Consider the following 20,460-nt stretch of genomic DNA (forward strand, 5'->3'; position numbering starts at 1 on the left):
GATCTTGGGAATTCTCTTGCCTTCTGTACTTCATGTTTGGGTATGAGATGTCAGTGGTTTGCAACCAAAAATGAAACCCTCCCTAGAACTCGAAGATGCAAGCACTCTAACCTCAGACTTCCATACTCCAGAACATGAGAAATAATTTTCTGCTGCTCCTAGGCCACCCAGTCTAGGGTTATGCTATGGATTATAGCAGCTCATATCACAACAACTCCCAACATCTTCACCATTATAGTTAGTTCTCTCCTCCAGACATCAGACATGCAAACAGGCAACATTATAATTAGACATAAACTTTTGCTGACAAGTGTTCAAGTATTTAAATATACATGACAAAGCAGAGATAAATGGGAAATTCATGGGTGGTGGAATATGCTTTCCATTCTAGTTTTTAATATTAATTTTATAATAAATACATATCAATACATTTTTACAGAGAGAAAAGTTAAAGCTATTTTTACCTTAAAGTTTTTTTAAAAACCATTAGAAAATTTAGTTGGCATATCTTTTACAAATTCAGAATAAAAAATTATCACCTGAAGTGCAAGGAAATTTGAAAGTATTTCATAATGCATCAGAATACTTAATAACGAGGGACAAGTCAAGTCAGAAACAGTGGTATTCCTGTCCTTTTCTACTGTATGCCTAAGCCATAAAATATGCAAAAGATGCATTTACTGACTTAATGCATTTACATTAAGATGAGATATCAAAAACGTGATATTAATATTTTAAATTCAGAAGAAAAAGATGTTTGTTGGAGGGGAAAAAATTAACAAATTGTAACAAAGGAAGATAAAAACTCTCTCCATATTTCCCTCTATCAAAGCTACAATATTTGGTCTTTAGCCTTCTAGAATTCTTTTCTATGTATGTATGCACATGTGGTGTACGTGTACACACACACTACACATTGATACACAACTGCTGAGTTTACTTTTTTTAACAAAAGTGATATCTTGCAAGGCCCTGGATTTGATATTCAGTACTGTTTTAAAAAAAAAAAAAACACCATAACAACAAAACAGCCTCAACTTTATTACTTATTGGTGCTGGAAACTGAACTCAAGATCTCATGAGCTGTACCCAATGTACTATGTGCCCATATTGGTATCTTAACTTTGCATATGTTTCTTGAATTTTTTCAATTAATATAAAGGACTTTTATTTGTTCTCTTAATTATCTATCAAAAATCAATAAAACCCTTTTAAATTTAGAAGTCATAGAAGTATAAAAATTTTTAAAACATCATGCAAAATTTCCAATAAAATTTCCTTCAACCAATTTTGTTTAATTATAAAGAGCTTCATAATCAAAAATCCTCTATTTACCATGAATACTAGCTGATCTTACATGAAAAATAAAACAAAAAGACTGCAACCATATTTTAATTTAATAAACATGACATATGTTTACTGGAAAAGTATTTTAATATAAACATTGCTTATACACAAAACCAAGAAATATTGATATTCTAGTTCTAAAAAAGGCTTGGGTTATCTAAAACACTAAGATGCAACCTCGATAGTGATCGCTTCACATTTTCCAGTCTCTTGATCTGTGCATGTCACATGTAAAGATCCATCCCTAAACAAACAAAAAAATGAATAATATTTTAAAATCTCATTTTATAAAAACAGAAAGTCCTTAAGAAGTTACTTGAGGACTCGGAGTAAACAAGAATTTAAATTTAAATTTAATTTAAATTTTTGAAAGAGGATTATTAAGAATAAACACAATTTTAGTGTCTTCAGCTAAATTTAATTAGTAATTTCTTTCCTAGAGCTTTACTATAGTAATAATGGAACATACTTATCTATTCATATGGCAAAGAATGTCAAGATATAAACCTTAAAAAATTACATTGAAAATTGAAAAAAAAATTGTATCTCCAATTACCACAGATTAAATATTTAGACTGACTATACTTAAAGAATTCATAAAATATTTATAATGCAAACCAATGTCTTGAGATAAGCTCTTTTCTGTAAAATACACTAAGTCCAAGTTGAAAAATTTGATTAACTGACAAAAATCTTTCTAAGTTTTTAATAATGATTTGCCTAGAATGACAATGGTTGAAAAATCAATAAACTCACAAAAGGGGTCAAGTTTCAAAATGAATTGTCTTAACATTAGAAGAAATCTAATTTTGTACCTTTTCATAGTAAGAACAGCTAATATATCACGTAATCCATTCTCTTTTTTATCTAAATCCTGGAGTACAACCTGTTTATGCAAAAATAAGACAAAGATAATTCAAAACTTTGACATATTAATGAACTGATGCACCAATTATTACAAAGGACAAATTTTACTTTTTACTGAAACAAATCTTTTAAAATAAGACAGTTTCCAATTCTCCTAACATTTTTTTTTTTATATTTATTTTTTAGTTATTGGCGGACACAACATCTTTGTTGTATGTGGTGCTGAGGATCGAACCTGGGCCACACGCATGCCAGGCGAGCATGCTACCGCTTGAGCCACATCCCTAGCTCTCTCCTAACATTTAAACAGAATTCAAAGAATAACAGTTAAGCTTTATTACTGGAAATATCTACTTCAGATGGAGGACATATAAGACACCTAATGTATTTGTCCCTCTTTAGTATCCAGATTAAATGACTGTTTATAAGAAGTAGTTTATCTCAGAAAATACAGAGTACTATTTTTAAAAAAATTTTTTTAGTTGTAGATGGACGCAATATCTTTATTTATTTATTTTTTATGCATTGCTGAGGATTGAACCCAGTGCCCCATGCTTGCAAGGCAAGTGCTCTGCCACTGAGCTACTTGTCAGACTTTGCCAAGATCAAGTATAATGACCAAAGTAAGTCACTACCTTGTTTTACTCATTTGTAAAAAGAAAAGATTAGAACAGGTGGAAATACTGAAAGATTATCTTCCAGGTTCAGCATTACTAACCAACACTTCTCCATCTAGCATCTTTAAGTTAGATAGTGACAGCAGCTGTGGAGTCTCCAGTTGATTGTGAAAGGAAAGATAAGGAGTGAGAGAGCGCCCCTAAGGGGGATACTAAAAAGTATCATCAGAGATTAGAGACCTAGTTTATAGGAAAGTGCTTCTATCTATACAGCAGAATTATCAGAGGAGCTTTGAAACCTTTACCAGCAGGTGCCAAATTGGTAAGTCTGAGGTGCAGCCCAGGTATGCTATGCATAGTTTTTTCATTATTTATTTATTTATTTATTTAGTACCAGGAAGTGAACCCAGGAGCACTTACCACTCAGACACATCCCCAATTCTTGTATCTTTTATTTTAAGACAGGGTTTCACTAAGTTGTTGAGGCTAAGGCTGGCTTTGAACTTTCGATCTTCCTGCCTCAGCCTCCTAAATTGCTGGGATTACAAGAGTGGTGGGTGCACTTTGTAACCATAGGACAAAGAACACCTAACACTTGTTTATGAATGGATTGCCAGGTACAGTGAGCAAGCAAAAAAGTGTTCTGTTCCTCTTCTAGTTCCTAATACCAAGGTGAGCTAAGATCATGAACAGAGAAGCAGTAAAAATACAAACTGCATTTTGTTTTTATTTTTCCATACTTTTTCAAATTAAAATCACTATTTCTTCCTTCATCTAATAATGAGTTAAGTAGAAGCAATTCATTCATAAACAAGGGTTAGATATCCTATGTAATTTTTGTATTAATTGAGATATTAAACTGAATCTAATACTGAAGGAAAAGCTGAACAATTGCATATGACTAAGTCACAGTCTAATTTTACGTATTCACCTGGGCAAACTTGGATTCCTCTTTTGCACAGTTCTTCCCCTCAGACTCATAGAGTTCCAGGCATACAGAAGATATATCTCCAGGGGCTTGTAATGTGTGCTGTCTTCGAGCTGGCAAAGGAGTCCCTGATGGAAAGAGTACTGTGAATCTGTTGGCTCCTGACTCATCCACTCCCTGTAAGAAAGAAAATAAGATGCATACCTTTTGATATTTTTCTTTATGATGAGAAGAATATAAATTAATTCCATCCCACTTTGTTTAAAAAAATACACTGAAATATTAGAAGCTTGGGGCTGGGGTTGTGGCTCAGTGGTAGAGCGTGTGCCTAGCATGTGCGAGACCCTGGGTTCTATTCTCAGCACCACATACAAATAAATAAATAAATAAGACAAAGGCATGTGTCCAACTACAATTGAAAAATAAATATTAAAAAAAAGAAATATTAGAAGCTTATGATTATTTCACTTTCCAAAGAAATCAACTGCTAGATAAATATTAAAAGAATATAAGAAACTTATTAAAAATAAAACTATAAACCTAAATTTAAAATCTTTACCAGTATAACAAAGTTTTATCGTAAAAACATGGTATATATGAAAACTTATGTTGATTAATTTGTATGACAATGCACAGAAAAGCTACACATACCTTAACTAAAATATCTTTGGCTGAACACTCTATCATTAGAGAGTCCTCCATTAATACATTTTCTTTCCCAATAAGAATTCCTGCTTCTATAGCTGCACCAATAGGGATGACCTCATCAGGAGGGATAGAATTGAGAAGGTCAACAGCTGGGAAAAGATCTTTAATCAGTTGCTGTAGCCTTGGCATTCGAGAAGCCCCTCCACAAAGGACAATCTAGAAAAAGAAAATAATTTTCAATTCTTTACTTTTACAAGAATGATTGTTTCTCAAAATCAAATGAATTGGGCTGAGCCATCATAACCATACATAATTTAAAAATCATATATTTAACATATTGTCATGCTTAAGATATATAAATATCTAAATCTAACATTTCATATATAATTAACATATTCTTTACTCAAAAAATTTTAAACGACGAAATCCAAATGCATAAAATACAGTTCAGCAATATATATGTGGTTCATGATTAATACTGTGCACCTGAGACTTAACAACAAATAGTCATTTGAATAAGATATATTAATATTTTGTACTGTTCCAACATCTTTTAAAGAAATGTATGAATAAATACGACATCATTCTTGTGACAAAATAAATAGTGCTATGCTATCTGACTTCACCATGGAAAAATATTGTCTTAAGGAAAAAAAGAGATGCTTTGTATTTTTACAAAACTACATTTTAAGCTCTTAGTTCTATCTGATTAGATTTCTTATTTCTGAAGAACTTAATGTAAAACTGTTCCTTATAAATCACCTACATTCCCCACTCATTCAGCACTTATGAACCCAATTCGGAATATTGAATGAATGAATGAATACCCAGGCAGGGAAATCATCAATAAACACTTCTTATATTATAGTCTTAATGGTATCAAAGTCCAATGTGTAGCAGAGAAGAACAACTGATGAAAACTAGGACTCATTAACATGTCATGTAGAATAAGGGATACCACATTAATCTTCAGGTGAGGGATGAGTAACATCAGCTGAAATATTAAAAAAAAAAAAAAGTACATTTGCCTTGGCAAGAAACACAAAAAGTCTGTTTTGTAGGTTAAAAGAAAAAAGTTCTTCTTGATATTTTAGGATCCCAGGTAAATACCATGAGAATAAAAAAATATGGCTTTGCAAATTTCTCAAATTCAACATCCAAAAGCTATATTAACAAAACGTTAGCACTATAATTTTTTTTTTAAATGACCAAGGAAATGTTGGGGTTTTGGGTTTTTTTTTTGGGAGGGGGATGAAAAGTGTGATACTCTTAATGTTAACAGTAACCAATAAGTTTTAATGTAAATAAATTATTTAAGCATTTAGTCTACAATATGAGATTTCTTCTGAAAATTTAAATTTTAATAGAAAACATGAATTTCAAATATAATTAACTATTCTTATCAAAGGCTTTTCAAATACAATTTCTGCAATATTTCATAAAATAAAATAGGTTTAAAAAAAAAAAACCTGGGCATAGTGGCACATCCCTGTCTCAGCGGCTTAGGAGACTGAGGCAGGAGGATCACAAGTTCAGAGTCAGCCTCAGCAACTTAGCAAGGCTCTAAGCAACTGAGCAAGACCCTATGTCAAAATAAAAAAATAAGGGCTGGAGTTGCAGCTCAATGGTACAATGCTTGCCTAACACACATGTGAGGCCCTGAGTTTGATTCTCAGCACCACATAATAATAAATAAAATAAAGGTGTCATGTCCATTTACAACAACAAAAAAATAAAATAGAAAAAAATAAAAAGGGCTGGGGGTGTGGCTCAGTGGTTAAACACTCCTGGGTACCAAAAAAAAAAAAAAAATCAAAATGCCTGTATTACTCTGCTCAAAATGCCTTTAACAGCATACCAAAGACTGTATCTCTTAAACAATAGACATTTCGTAGTACAAGATCAAGGCAAGGTAGGTTTCATTTTGAATATTTCACTTGGCTTGTTTGTGGCCACCATGATTTCATTTTTGTTTCCCAAGGGAGAGAGAAAGGAAGAGAAAGAACCAGCTCTCTGGTTGTCCCTTCATAAAAGGACAAACAATTCCATTGGAATAGGGCCCTCACCATGACCACATATGACCTTAACTTCTTCTTTAAAGGTACCATCTCCAAAAGGAGATGAGCTGAGGACTAAGGCTTCAACATATGAGTTTTGGGGTGGGGTGGGCAGGACTTAACTAATTGGAAATTATAAAACTGGAAGATAAAAAACAAAGAGATAAAAAAAACCCCACAGTACTGTACTCTTATAATTCCATAAACTTGGGAGGCTGAGGCAGTGGGATCACAAGTTTGAGGCCAGCTTTACTAACTCAATGAAGTCCTAAGTACTTAGTGAAACTTATCTCAAAATAAAAAGAGGTGGGGATGTAGCTCAGTGGTAAAACAGCCCTGGGTTCAAGCTCTGGTACCAAAAAAAAAAAAAAAAAAGAAAATAACAATTATCAGAGATTATTCTGGTTATTCTTAAAATAAAAAAAAATGCACATGAAAGACATCACTAGCTCAAGTATTTTATAGGCCTCAGGAATGAAAGTGAATTCAGTTTTGGGGTGTAGGAAGAAAAAAACTGCCAGGAACTACCAACTCAACTGGGTATAAAAGGGTAAAAATACAATTGCCTGATAATAGAGGTCATGTTTTAAATTTCAAGTTAAAAAAAAAATGCAAAAAGGGGGAAAAAAAGAAAAGTAAAAGTGTGGATGTTTTGGCTTAGAGGTATTGAGTAAAAAAAAAATCATATATTATAATATTTTGTCATTCTAAGTAAGTTCAAGTACTTGAATCATGAGGGTTTCATGACTTTTTTTCTAAAGAGAGCAGAAAGAGGGAAGCATAGTCTCTGCATATAGTGTCATGACCTTAGAAGAGGCTGAACATTGATGCACAGATCACGATATATGTGTAGAAGAGAGAAAACATTAGAAAAGGACCAAGCCCAGGTTGCAGTCTCCTTGAGGCTCAGCCATATGCCTCTGACTGTCCATATGTGGCAGACTTGGGACCAACTGTTGAGTAGATGGATCAAAAAAAGCCACTGATAGCTCCTCATCCAGGGGTGAGGGCATGCACAGGAGTTGAGCAATTCCAGCACTTTCTTAGAATACAGCAATTAAAAAGCGGAGCCCCACCACCACCTCAGGACAACTATTCTTTGAACCATATGTTAAAAGGGGCCATTTTGTTCAGACAATATGGATAAGATAGACTTCTAAAATGGGTCATCTAATTCTTTTTTGCTAACTTATCATAAATTTTGTGAAAATAAGAAATTATCACAGAAATTAAAATAACAAAATAATTCCTCATAACCAAGTAATATCCATCCCAGGAATACAACCCTACAAAATCATTAATAATTCATCGCATAGCTTTAAGACAAATGGGAAGAAAACCATGTATTTTGGTGTCCAAAAATACATTTGTAAAAACTCTATACCTATTTCATATTAAAATTCTTTTAAAAATAGGAAAAAAGGAAATGTCCTTCCCACCCACCTCCAACCCTTATGGGGAATAGACCTCCAAAGTACTTTACCCCTAAGCTACATCCCCACACCCTTTTATTTTTTTGAGACAGGTTCTCAATAAGTTGTTGAGACTGGCCACGGACTTTTGATACTCCTGCCTTGGCCTGGCTGACAGGCATGTGTCACCATGCTCACCAGGAAATTCTATCTTCATTAGATAAAGAAAATCCATTTCAAAATGGTTACCAGAAATCATATTTGCTGGAAAAGATTAGTAGCATGTCCTTAATAAAAAGAACAAAAGGAGTATGTCCAGTATCAATAAAAGTACTTACATTCTGATCACAGTGATTAAATATAAAACAGAAATAAAGTCAACAAAATGGAGAGAGAGAAGCATTATCACTTAAAGATACAACCTTTCCTGACACCCGTAGCCTACCACATGTTCCTACTGCCCTTATAATGGCAGTTTCTGAAGACAGACTCCAATACTTATTATCTCCACAGGATACCTTCTATTCTATAGTAAACTCACATTAGGAAGGCTTTTATCTGCACAGATCTATTACAACTGCTCTTGTACTTAGTCATCCCACATTGCCAAGCCCAATAATCAACCACCAGGTCTCACCTGCCTGCACAGAACAGTTGCTCTTTCCCTCCCTTACTTGCTGATTCTTCCCTAGTAGACTGGTCCTAAATCCCCTGTACTGATTCTCTTCTGTCTATCAACTAATCTCAGGCCTGGGGCTTGGTCTTGGGGTCTCTCCTCTAAAGTGGTTCTGTGCTTGGTGTGCAGGTGATCTCATTCTGCTTGGTGGCTCTAAGTAGCATGTGCTGACAAACACATATCTCAAGCCCAGACCTCTTTCCCTAAATACAGACTACAATGTACTCTTCAAGCTGTTGCCCAGGTTCTTCTGGTGGTGTACTCCCTACTTCCTTGCCAGGTTCAGCAATCCCCACTCTCCCTGTTCAGTTATTCTCTTCCACCCACACTACCTCCTGCTGCTCCTTAAACCCACCATGCATGCTCCCAACCTGCTGTTCCTCTGCCTGGGACACTGACAGACATTCACATGGCTTGTTATGGGAATCTGACCTGAAAATAATACACTTTGTCACTAGGTAGGGCCTTATCCTGCTTTATCTTTCTTTGTAATACTTATCAAAACTGGAGTCATTATTTTCTCAGCTGTTTATTTATTAACTTTATATCCTTAGTAGAATATCAGTTCTAAAAGGGCAATGATTTTGTTACATTTACTACTGTATCCCAGGTGTCCAGAACCTGTCTAGCATAAAATAAGTATGCTTAATATTGTGGATTAATTAGTAAATAAATTTGAATGTATGCCCAGAAAATTCAGAAGGTTTCATTAAAAATCATCAATCCAAAGAGTTCACAAAATGGCAAAATGGAAGGTAAAGAAAACAAACAGGTATCCCATTTATCAGCAAAAACAAATTACAAAATAAAATTATAAAAAACATATTCGTAATACCAATAAATTCCACAGAAGTCTTAACAAAAAGACTTTTCTTAATAATAAATATTAAGAAAACACAAAGTTTAAAAAAATATTTTGTAAGATTTGAATAGAAAGGGATATCAACTTTGTGGTTAGGAATCCAAACTAGATACTGTATAGTTATTATATTATCCCCAAATTATTTTACAGACTTTATGCAACTGTACCACAATGAGATTTTACATAAAAAGTTGAAAAAGTAATTCTAAAGCACTTTCAAAATAAAGATGTACAAACAGAGAATTTAAAAATGAAAATAATAATTAATAATGAAGGTTCACATCTACTCAAAAAGTAAACTGCTTTTTGGTGAGCAATTTGATAACAAATATTAAAAGTCTTAACATCTGGAATTTTACGCTAAATTTTAATTCAAGGAAATTAGAATGATCACAAAGTCGCAAAGACTGCCATTTATAAAATATAAAACTAAAATAACCTACATAGCTAATATAAAGAATTAGTTTTTAAACTATGGTACATCAATGCAACAAAATCCTATGGAGCTATTAAAATTGCAGTTGTAGAATCTGGGAGCTTTGTCATAAAATGCAGGGTTTAACCTTCCATAAGCCTACTAATCTGATAGTAAGAAGGTATAAAAGTAGAAGGGCAAAGTAAGAAAGAGCTTGAGTTAGAGATTTCAACAAATTTTGGAAGCTGGAAGGGAAGAGGTAATTATTTTAACGCAGATGAAGTTGAAAATAACCTGAGAGAAGCAGGGTGGTTTGACTCAGCATTGCAGAATGAACTGGTGCTCAAAGTACCCACCAAAACCAAGGGCAAGGCACAGAATCAAACACAGGGCTGGGGTTGTTTTCACATGCAGTGATTGGACCCCTAAGACCTCTTCTTTGACTCAGAAGGTGGCTACAGCATATTATTCCATAGTTATGGGAACTTAGAAACAAATGTTCAGCAGCTAGCAGGGGAGTCACAAGGTGCTAAAAACATGGGGAAGAAGGGAAGGTGCATATTCAAAAAAGAAGGAACCCTAATGCTCTCTGTCCTCAGGCCAGAAATCAAACCCATTCTTCTGAAGCAAGAGAACAGAGGATTCCTTCTGGAAAAAAATCAATTGTTCCTAAGACTACATCTATAAATACTAAAACTAGCCGGCAATGGGCACAAGCATCAAGAACACAACTTCTACTCTGCCTGAATCCCAGTCCTGAAATGCCAGCCTTATAGCTGTGAGCTAACTGCTTAGCCTTTGTGGAAACCTTAGTTTTCTCATCTGAAAATGCAAATAACTATTTCCTACATCCTGGTGCTTTTGTGAAGATTAAATGTTTTAGTGCATGTGAAGCTCAATCACTCATTACCCCTATGCTGTAAGAGGATTATCCATCTCTGCCTATTACCTGACTTTGTAGGTAGGGGATACTTCCTTGCCTGGCTGTCAGGCCTAGCCATGAATTGAATATGAACGCACTGTCATACATATCTAAAGAAAAGCATTAAAAATAGTAATGTGTTCTTAAGTGTTATCCCTCCTGCCCTTTCCCATGAGAATTTTGTGTCCCAGATAGCTGCTCCTATATCCTAGGGCTGAGATTAAGCAGCAAAGGGAACAGAACCATGGCAGCAGACTTCCAGTCACCTGCCACACTGCGAACATGCAACCTAAGTGAGGAAAAAAAAAAGTTTGTTCTAGAAAACCATAGAAAATTGAGGGCTGTTTAGTTACTATAGCAAAGTAAACAAAGTAAAGACACAATTTCATGTTTTTAAATTTTCAAAAGCTTGTTTTTAGGAGATGGAATCTTTAACAATGTTCTTAGTCCTAGAAAGACAACTGACACTAATTGATCAGTATGCCCCACACTGTACTATAAATGTTATTGTTTATTCCTTGTAATAATCCTATTCAATAAGTTATACTACTTACTTCTAAAGAAGAAAAGAAGGCCTCAGGAAATAAAGTGATTTGCCTAGTCCAGGATTATCACAACTGGAGGACTCCAATTCAGGCAGGTGAGGCCACACCTTCTCCATTGCTGTCTTACACTATTATTGTCATGCTCCTCTCCTGTCACCCATCGTTAGCCTTTAAGCTAGCACAATGCTTGGAATATTACAAGTGTCAAAACAGTCCCCAAAACTTATTGAACTGATTTGCAGAAATCAGTTAGAAATTTACATCATATAGAATACAGCAAAAAAGCTAAAAATATAAAAACTTCCAAACTATAGACAAGTTAAAATAGTATTTTTGTTTATCATACAGTAAAACAAAGCAATTGAAGAAATCAGTAATAGATCAATAGATTTAAACTGACAAATGAAACTTTTCTGTATTTCAAATGTTCTTTTCCATGACAGAGTCAAAATAGAACAGCAAGGAACATGTCTCAAAAGAAGATTATAGTAAATGATAGCTAAAACTCTGACTATATAAAATATCCACCCAATGTTTTTAAAAGTATTGTGATTTAAATTAAATTAGATGAAGAATATAAAATGAATTTTACACACAAGGAGATACAAAATCAAATAAACATTTAAAAGCTCATCTAGCAATCAACTGGGCGCAGTAATATACACCTGTAATCCCAGAGGCTCAGGCAGGAGGATTTCAAGTTCAAAGCCAGCCTCAGCAAAAGTGAGGCACTAAGCAATTCAGTGAGCTCCTGTTTCTAGATAAAATACAAAATAGGGCTGAGGATGTGGCTCAGTGGTCGAGGGCCCCTAAATTCAATCTCTGGTACTCAAAATAATAATAATAATAATCTAGTAATCAACAAAATAAATACCTTTTTTGTTTCAACAAGCAACTGGAAATTTATCTTTAAATGATAAAGTTTAGTGTCAGCAAGGTTATAGTGTTGCATGAATAGTTAATTCAATTCTCTTAGAAAGTAACTTGAGGTAAAAATAGCCTTAAATTAATTATACTTTTGACCCAGTAATTTTATTGTATGAATCTACTGGAAGAGATAATATTAAACATGGTAAAGGCCTGTGTCCAAAGGCATCATTCTGTCACAGGGGAGGAAAAGTCACAACCTACGTGTCCACAAAAGAACAGTAAGACAATTCATGGTGTCTTTCCTTTCTTAGGATATTAACAACCTTTTTCAAAATGTGTTTATGAGAATTATACAGGCATATGGAGAAAGAAACTGACTGCATTATAGGAAAAAAAACTGACATTCAAAAATTTTGTGCGTATAAAATTTGAACTATTATTCAAAAAACCACGGCTAGCAAACAAACCTATGCATTCAAATTCTAAATATTTTGTAATATAATATGGGTTGGACTTTGGTATTTTCTGAATTTTCTTATATGAATAATAATTACTTTAATAATGAAATCATTAAAAAACATTTTAAGTTTATAAAAAATTATCAAAGGACAGAAATAATCTGGGGGAAGGAATAAAAACTAAACAATCTGAACGTTTTTAAAAATATCAAAATTCTTTCCTAAGCAAATAAACAGATGTGATATGGTATACAATTTAAAGGCAGGCTCAGGAATGATAAATCTTGGCTCTACTATTACTAACTGCATCAGCAAGTCACTCAATTTCTGTACCTCAGTGCCTCCACTTATAAAATGGGGATATATAACAGTGCCTACCTCACAGAGTTGTTGGTAAGTAATCAACAAGTAAATGTATGTAAAGTACTTAAAAACAGTGCCAGGCATATAGCATGCTTTCAAAAAAAAACTATACTAGAAAGGAATTATTCCTTTCTGGGAAACTGGAAGGGAAGAAAAAAAAAATATATATATATATACACACACACACATATATATATGGATATATATAATCTATCTCCATAATTAGAGATCACCAGAGTCATTAATCTAAGTTCAACAAAGCTTACTTATTCGTTAACAAAAACTCTGAAAGTACAAGCATAAAAATACTTTTCTGTACCAAGAGCTATTTTTCCCCCCAAGAGCTATTTTCTAAATTTTAAATCTGAAACTATTCCTAAAATAAAACATAAATGCATTACCTTGTTGATATCATCTGCTGTAAATCCACTTTGATCTAAGAGTTCTCGTATTGCTTCTATACATTTATTAAAAAGAGGAGAACAAAGAAGCTCAAATCTTGCTCTGTACATGAATACACATGTGAACACACACATAGAGAAGAAAAACACAAAAAGTAAAGGCTTAATATAATCAAACTTGCTTTTTTGTGAAGAATAATGCCAAAATTTAATGTGATAGTTTTGGAATGATAGGTTTACAATCAAGAGTAAGGTATTTATTAAACAGTGCAATGTCATGGGTGTGTGTGTATTTAAGTTATTTATCTAGATGTTTATAAAAATATTTAACATTAAATCCAGGTGGAAAGCTCTCATGCCTATGGTCTATTTATAAGCTTCAAAAAAAAAAAAAAATCTAAGAATAAATACCAAATTGGAGCATTCACAACAATAAGCCTATTGACCCTAATCAAACCATCATTAGGAAATTTTTGCTATTTTTATATGTTAAAGTATTAAAATTGTTTTTCATTATAATCTCAGTTGAACCTCTTCTTTTGCACTGAGAAGTTAACTTCTTAATTGTAGATGAATGATTTTAAAACTTGTGTTATGTACAGATATTAAACATACTCTAAGAGCATAATTTCCTTAATGAAAAGTTATAAATTCCCTCTTCTTAATTAATTGCTGATATTAATAAGCAAACACATACTGAGTACTTTGACAAACTTAACTTTAGGGCATCCTGAAAATACATAATCTACCCACAAAGTATCTATTCAATTTAATTAACACCATCTCTGTATTTTGGGGCATGGCTTAAAATCTGTTTTTACCCTAGAAAAAGTGCTGCCCAACAGAACATTCAGCTAATCACTAGCCACAAAGCACTACTAAGTACTCAAACTGTAGCTAGTGGTACCAAAGAACTGCATTTTTAATGTTTCTTTTCCTGATTAAATTAAATAGCCATGGGTGGTTGGTGGCTATTGTATTAGGCAGCACTAAAACTCAATTAGGAAAAACAGAAAAAGAAAGTAAACAAACATAGTGAGTAGAATCTTAAAAATTATACAATGCAGCAACACTTCAGGGTTTTACTATGTTTGAAAGTCACCTGCCAAATTTTTGGGAGATTTCAATAGGCTAACTAAAGATGGCTATTATTAACATTAATAAACACTCAATATGAAAGACTGGGGCAATGTCCAAAGTACAATGCAATCACTTGTATGCAATGTCTTAGATTATGTAAAAGATATGGCTATTAAAAACTGTTTTATGTACACTAAATCTATACTAAGTCTCATAAAAGCTATTAAAATGTAAAATACTAGGGCTAGGGATGTAGTTTAATGGTAGAGTTCTTGCCTAGCATGTGTGAGGCTCTAGGTTCAATCACCAGTAGAGGGTGAAAAATAAAACATGTAAAATATTAATGATGATGGACAGAGTAAACAAAAACAAGAGAGACATCAATTTTTACTACTGTGTTAACAGTTGAAGAGCATAAATTTTAGACTCAAAGTGCCTGGATTGAATCCCAGGCCGATCACTTCCTAACTGTATCACCTTAGGCAAGTAATGAAACCTGTTTCTGCTTCCCCATGTGTAAAATGAAAAAGATAATAGTAGCTATCTCATAGGGCTGATATGAGGATTCAACTAGTTAATCCAAATATTTAAAATACAGCTTGCTATACAATGCTAACTATTAAGTAATATTGAAACAGGAGACACTCCACATAGGATTGGGATATGGCTCAGTGGTCAAGTGCCCCAGAGTTCAATCCTCAGTACCAAAAAAGAAATTCAAATTTCAAGTTAACTCTCTTTAAAAGATCTAGAATGCCTTTTCTTTTCTTTTTTTTTTTTTTTAAAGACAGAGAGAGAGAGCGAGAGAGAGAGAGAGAGAGAGAGAGAGAGAGAGAGAGAGAGAGAGAGAGAGAGAAGAGAGGGAGAATTTTAATATTTATTTTTTAGTTCTCAGCAGACACAACATCTTTGTTTATATGTGGTGCTGAGGATCGAACCCGGGCCGCACGCATGCCAGGCGAGTGCACTACTGCTTGAGCCACATCCCCAGCCCCTAGGATGCCTTTTCTACACAGCACTAATTGTAACTTAAAATAACTGGGCAAGAATCAAAACTGATGTAATTACTTTGGGAACAGCTACTTAGTCTGACAAAAATTGAACCCCCAAAGTAAGGACAGTAAAGTTCCCCTCTCATAGATGGCTAATAAACCTCAACAAACAAAAAGTTTAAGGTGAGAAAATCATACCCACATAAGATGCTCTTGGAATGATTTAAAGTTTTTTGAACTTCAGATTTACCTAGACACATTGCAATCAAAATCTTGACCTTCATATAATGAGTCAAGGAAACAATTGGCACTTCCTAAGGTTGACAAAGAATGTTTTGCGACTTCAGCGCTGTTCATCAGTTTCATCATGGCTCGGGCATTTCCCCTCACATCATGTTTGAAGGACCTAAATTAAAAACATAGCCTTTGAAATTTAAAATTACTAGGTCATTTAGAATTTAATGAAATTAAAACCTAATATTTGCTCTTAGAGCAATAATAAATTTATGAATCAATATTACATACCAGATGTTAGTATTTGGCTTCTAATCCCTCTAAACTTTCCTAGGCATATTTTTTGCAATTAAGAGAAGGGTCCATTTGAGAAAATAACCAATTTACTTAATATTTTGAATTAGTGTATTATGTAACCACAATAATAGACAGTAATTTGAAGAATGTAGAATAGATATCCTTTTGCAGGTGAGACAGATAGAGGTTGAAGATTTATGTAACTGGGTCTGCCTCCTATCTCACCCTTTACAATCACAACAAAACCACTGTTTTAACTGCATAAAACTATCTTTTGAGCATTTAAAGAACCTCAAAACTTAAATGTGCTTCTTGAAAGAAATCTGACACATACAAAATATGTGAAATTAAAGTTCGCCTAATTTTTAAAACTGTTTGATCAATTGCTTTGTTAAAATGACAAAGCAGTGTAGATCTTCATTAAACAAGTGAGAAATTACCACTTTTTCAACAAATTAATTTGGTGAACTAGTGAAAATGTTATTTCAACTACATGTTTTGTTTTTTCCTTAGGTTGGCAATGTCTAATACAACATAATAAACATATAAAATATAAACATATAATCAACACTTTAAATGGAGTAATTACATACAGTAATAAGACTCAAATATTCTTTGTGGTAGATTTATTAAAATAAATACTCCAAAAGATATTAACTCACTGAGATGATGATAACACAATAAAGCTGTCACCAGACCCAAACATTTCAGTGGCTATTGGTTCCTTTGCACTCAGTGAAAAATTCCAGCACCCTACACTAGGCAGCTTGGCCTCTGCATCCCAGGACATTGTAACTTTTCACTACTAAAAGAATGGAAATCTTGGGGTTGGGGTTGTAGTTCAGTGGTAGAGTGCCTGCCTGGCATGTGTGAGGCACTGGGATCAATCTTCAGCACCACATAAAAATAAATAAATAAAATAAAGGTATTGTGTCTATCCACAACTAAAAAGCAAAAGGAAAAGTTAAAAAAATCTTTAAATCTTCAGGCTGGATCCTCCCTGACCCCACTATCTTCTGCCAAGTCAAATGTACATAAATTAGTGCCCATCCTTCCTATTGGTAGTTCCCATGCAATGAAAAAACCAATCTTCATTTGCAGCATAGTAATTTAAAGCAAATTAAGGGAAAAATGTTTTACACTTGAAGAGCAGCCTCAATCAAAATGTATTATCTAGACCATTAAAACTCACCTCTGGAACTCAGAAGCTAGATACTGTGCTAAGGTTTCTGTGAAATGTGCACCACCGATGTTATCATCAGTGTTTGTTGAAAGAACCCGATACATTCCACTGTTAACTTCCATGACACTGAGAGATAAGGATGTTCCTCCAAGCTTAAATACCAAAATATTGCTTCAAGAGAAAGATAAAGTGAGTAGGCTGTCAGAGAATCACAACATTCTAAAGCCAGGTGGGATGGTAGAAGTCACTTAACTTAATCCTTCTAAATTGCAAATGAAGAAACTAAAAATCTCAGAGGAATAAGTTGTCTACAGTCACTTAGATATAATCCAACTTTAACTTAGTGCTTCTGAATTCAAGCCAATGTTCATTTTTACATAATCATGCTAGTAAAACTATATTTTTCTGAGTAATCATTGTCCAAAACACCATTTTTCAAAATAAATCAAAATTATAATAAATTTTAAGAGAACTGAATATAGAAATTCTATGTATTATGCAAGTTAATACAGCAGTCTATATAGATTAAAACATATACAAAACCAGAAGTTAATTTCTTATGTATCAAAATTCATACTTATTGATATTTCTATCTTCATCTAGTTTACCTAAATATAATTTCCTAGTGATTTATATATATTAGTTTCTTCAACATGAGAAACTGAATGAGGTGAAACCATTAAGGAAAATTAACACAATATATCAATTAATTTCTCTAAAGTTTTGTGATCATCACACATTAAGAGAAATGTTGACAGCTAAATTGTAATAAGTATATATTTGCTATTTCACCATCAAAAGAATGGTGAATCTTCTCATATCTTTAGGCTGGATTTCTCCCTATCTCTTGACAATTCAACTATACATAAAACATAATCACTTCTTCTAAGCATGTCTAATAATTAGAATTGAGAGTAAAATGAACAATGTCCAAGCTTCCATTGGAACTGGGCTGGACTTGTAATTTTCTAATATTCCTCCAATAGAGAGAAGAGCAGAAAAGATCAATCTCCCCTTCTGTTATGTCCTTTCCCTGCTTTCCCAATTATCTCTTTCTCAATAACTTGAAAAATTCTAGGTGGGAAGTTTATTCTCTCTATATATAAAGGTGAGGAATCACTACATTATATAACGATCCCTATTTATATTATTTCTATAATCTAAAAAATTTTCAAAACTGAGAAAACTTATTACTGCAAATATGGTTTTTACCTTTTTCCAGTAGGGGAGTCTTGTCCGATTCCATAAGCAAGAAGAGCTGCAGATGGCTCATGTATTAAACGCAAAACATTAAATCCAGCAGCTCCAGCTGCTTCTCTGTGAACAATTTGTTTTCAATAAGTTTAATATCACAATGTTTAATTCTACACCTTTAGAAAAGCTCTGATAAAAAAGTATGCAATAGCAAGCAAGATTTCACAAGTAGACATGAAGCAGACATGAAGTTCAAGAAAAGAAGAACATCTGAAATGGAAAGGACTCTTTCAAGAGTTCACTTTCTATTCAAAGTTACAACGTTCAGAGTCCATTTTTTTGACAAAGAAAATATCATGGATTTATACTAAGTAAGAAAAATAAAGAACTCAAAAATGTCCATGCTAGGCTGTGGTTATAACTTAGTGGTAGAGCACTTGCCTATAAATCAAGAATTATAATAAATTTTAAGAGAACTGAATATAGAAATTCTATGTATTATGCAAGTTATTACAACACAGTCTATATAGATTAAAACATACAAAACCAGAAGTTAATTTCTTATGTGAGACACTGGGTTCGATCTTCAGCACTAAATAAAAATAAGCACATTAAATAAAAGTATTAAAAAACCCATCAGAGTGGCAAAATTAGAAAAAAAAAAAAAGGTCTATGCTAAGAAGAAAAAAGTTCACTTTTTCTGTGAATTCTTTTTGGGCTCTCAGTGTCTAGAAGAGATGCCCTCCTATATGTTATTCAGAACTTTCACAATTCAAAACACTGATTACACCCTTCCCTATTGTCCTGCTAATTCTGTGAGGTCAGAACCATATCTTATTTATCTCCATGTATTCAAACCTGAATACAATGTGGATTAAATAGTAATCAATAAATACTGAAAAAAAATCCAAGCTTAAAATTATTATTTTTATTTTTTAGTTATACATGGACACAATCTCATTATTTTGTTTATTTATTTTTATGTGGTACTGAGGATTGAACCCAGTGCCTCACATGTGTGAGGCAAGCACTCTGCTACTGAGCTACAACCCCAGCCCTAAGCTTAAAAATGTTATAAAGACATTAAGATAAATTCATAAAACAGATTGGAATTTTCCAACTTTTTAAAATCTAGGATCAGTTTTTAAAGATAAACATTGCAATTCTCTGTCTCAGAAGCAACTTCCATGCTTGTCAAAGCCCCTGATGAAATCTCTGATGAAAAAGCAAAGGCATGTTCCCCAATTATTCTCATGATCACCCATAAACACGAAATGTTAACTTTTTTGTTTAGATGTTACAATTTAAGATGATGAAATATTCAGAAAATTTTGCACAATTGAATAGTCTATGTAATTCCACATAAATTTTAATTACATGAAATAGGCAAAGTGATCCATAAACATCAGTTTAACTCAGTAATTAACAACATTTCCAATCAAAACAGCTAATAGGGTACTTGTTCTCTTGATATTTTGTAAAAGGAAATATTATTGCCATAGTATAGTATTTATAAACATAATTTATTGGGTAAGGTTTTTTTAATATTTATTTAGTTGGAGGTAGACGCAATACCTTTATTTTTCTGTAGTACTGAGGATCAAACTCAGTGCCTCACCCGCACTAGGTGAGCACTCTACCACTGAGCCAAAACCCCAGCCCCAGGTAAGTTATTTTGAAAATCAATTTTACCTTTTACTCTATCGTGATACCAAGAAATTTGCATTCCTCCTAATTAAGCAAATAAGATAAACTCTGTAGTATACTTACCCAAGAGCATTTTTTTGTTTTTCTCCAAAGTCAAAGGGAACAGTAATAACTACATCATTTGCATCTGACCCCAAGACAGAATGAGCTGTTTCTATACATTAAAAGAAAAAAAAATAGAAAAATAAATTTTGATGAGAGAAGAAAAATATGAAGTAATACTTTCTGAAATTTTTAAAATTCATGCCAAAGATCATCTCACTAAACAAATATTCCAATTCACTGGACTACCTTACCCTATATCATAAAGTGTGATTCCGGTGATAGCTTGTGGACACAGAACTAAGTACTTTTCAAAGAGCCTTTCATATAAATCATAAAGTGT

The 20,460-nt window shown here is 33.2% G+C and overlaps 1 protein-coding gene across 3 annotated transcripts in view; it reads right to left on the bottom strand.

The window, feature by feature from the left end:
- Window positions 1-1,019: 1,019 nt before the first annotated feature.
- Hspa14 (heat shock protein family A (Hsp70) member 14) overlaps window positions 1,020-20,460 on the bottom strand; it is a 30,583-nt gene continuing 11,142 nt past the window's right edge. For all 3 annotated transcript variants that reach the window (XM_040276737.2, XM_005334274.3, XM_078023488.1), the window contains 9 exons: window positions 20,139-20,229; window positions 18,387-18,491; window positions 17,184-17,345; window positions 15,711-15,866; window positions 13,389-13,491; window positions 4,411-4,623; window positions 3,763-3,936; window positions 2,163-2,233; window positions 1,020-1,591 (listed from right to left, as the gene is read on the bottom strand). In XM_040276737.2, the coding sequence (XP_040132671.1) occupies window positions 1,513-1,591; window positions 2,163-2,233; window positions 3,763-3,936; window positions 4,411-4,623; window positions 13,389-13,491; window positions 15,711-15,866; window positions 17,184-17,345; window positions 18,387-18,491; window positions 20,139-20,229 (1,154 nt within the window). In that variant the 3' untranslated portion in view covers window positions 1,020-1,512. The remainder of the gene's footprint in view (window positions 1,592-2,162; window positions 2,234-3,762; window positions 3,937-4,410; window positions 4,624-13,388; window positions 13,492-15,710; window positions 15,867-17,183; window positions 17,346-18,386; window positions 18,492-20,138; window positions 20,230-20,460) is intronic.

This window comes from Ictidomys tridecemlineatus, chromosome 10, assembly GCF_052094955.1.
Source record: "Ictidomys tridecemlineatus isolate mIctTri1 chromosome 10, mIctTri1.hap1, whole genome shotgun sequence".
In the NCBI taxonomy this organism is placed as follows: Eukaryota; Metazoa; Chordata; class Mammalia; order Rodentia; family Sciuridae; genus Ictidomys; species Ictidomys tridecemlineatus.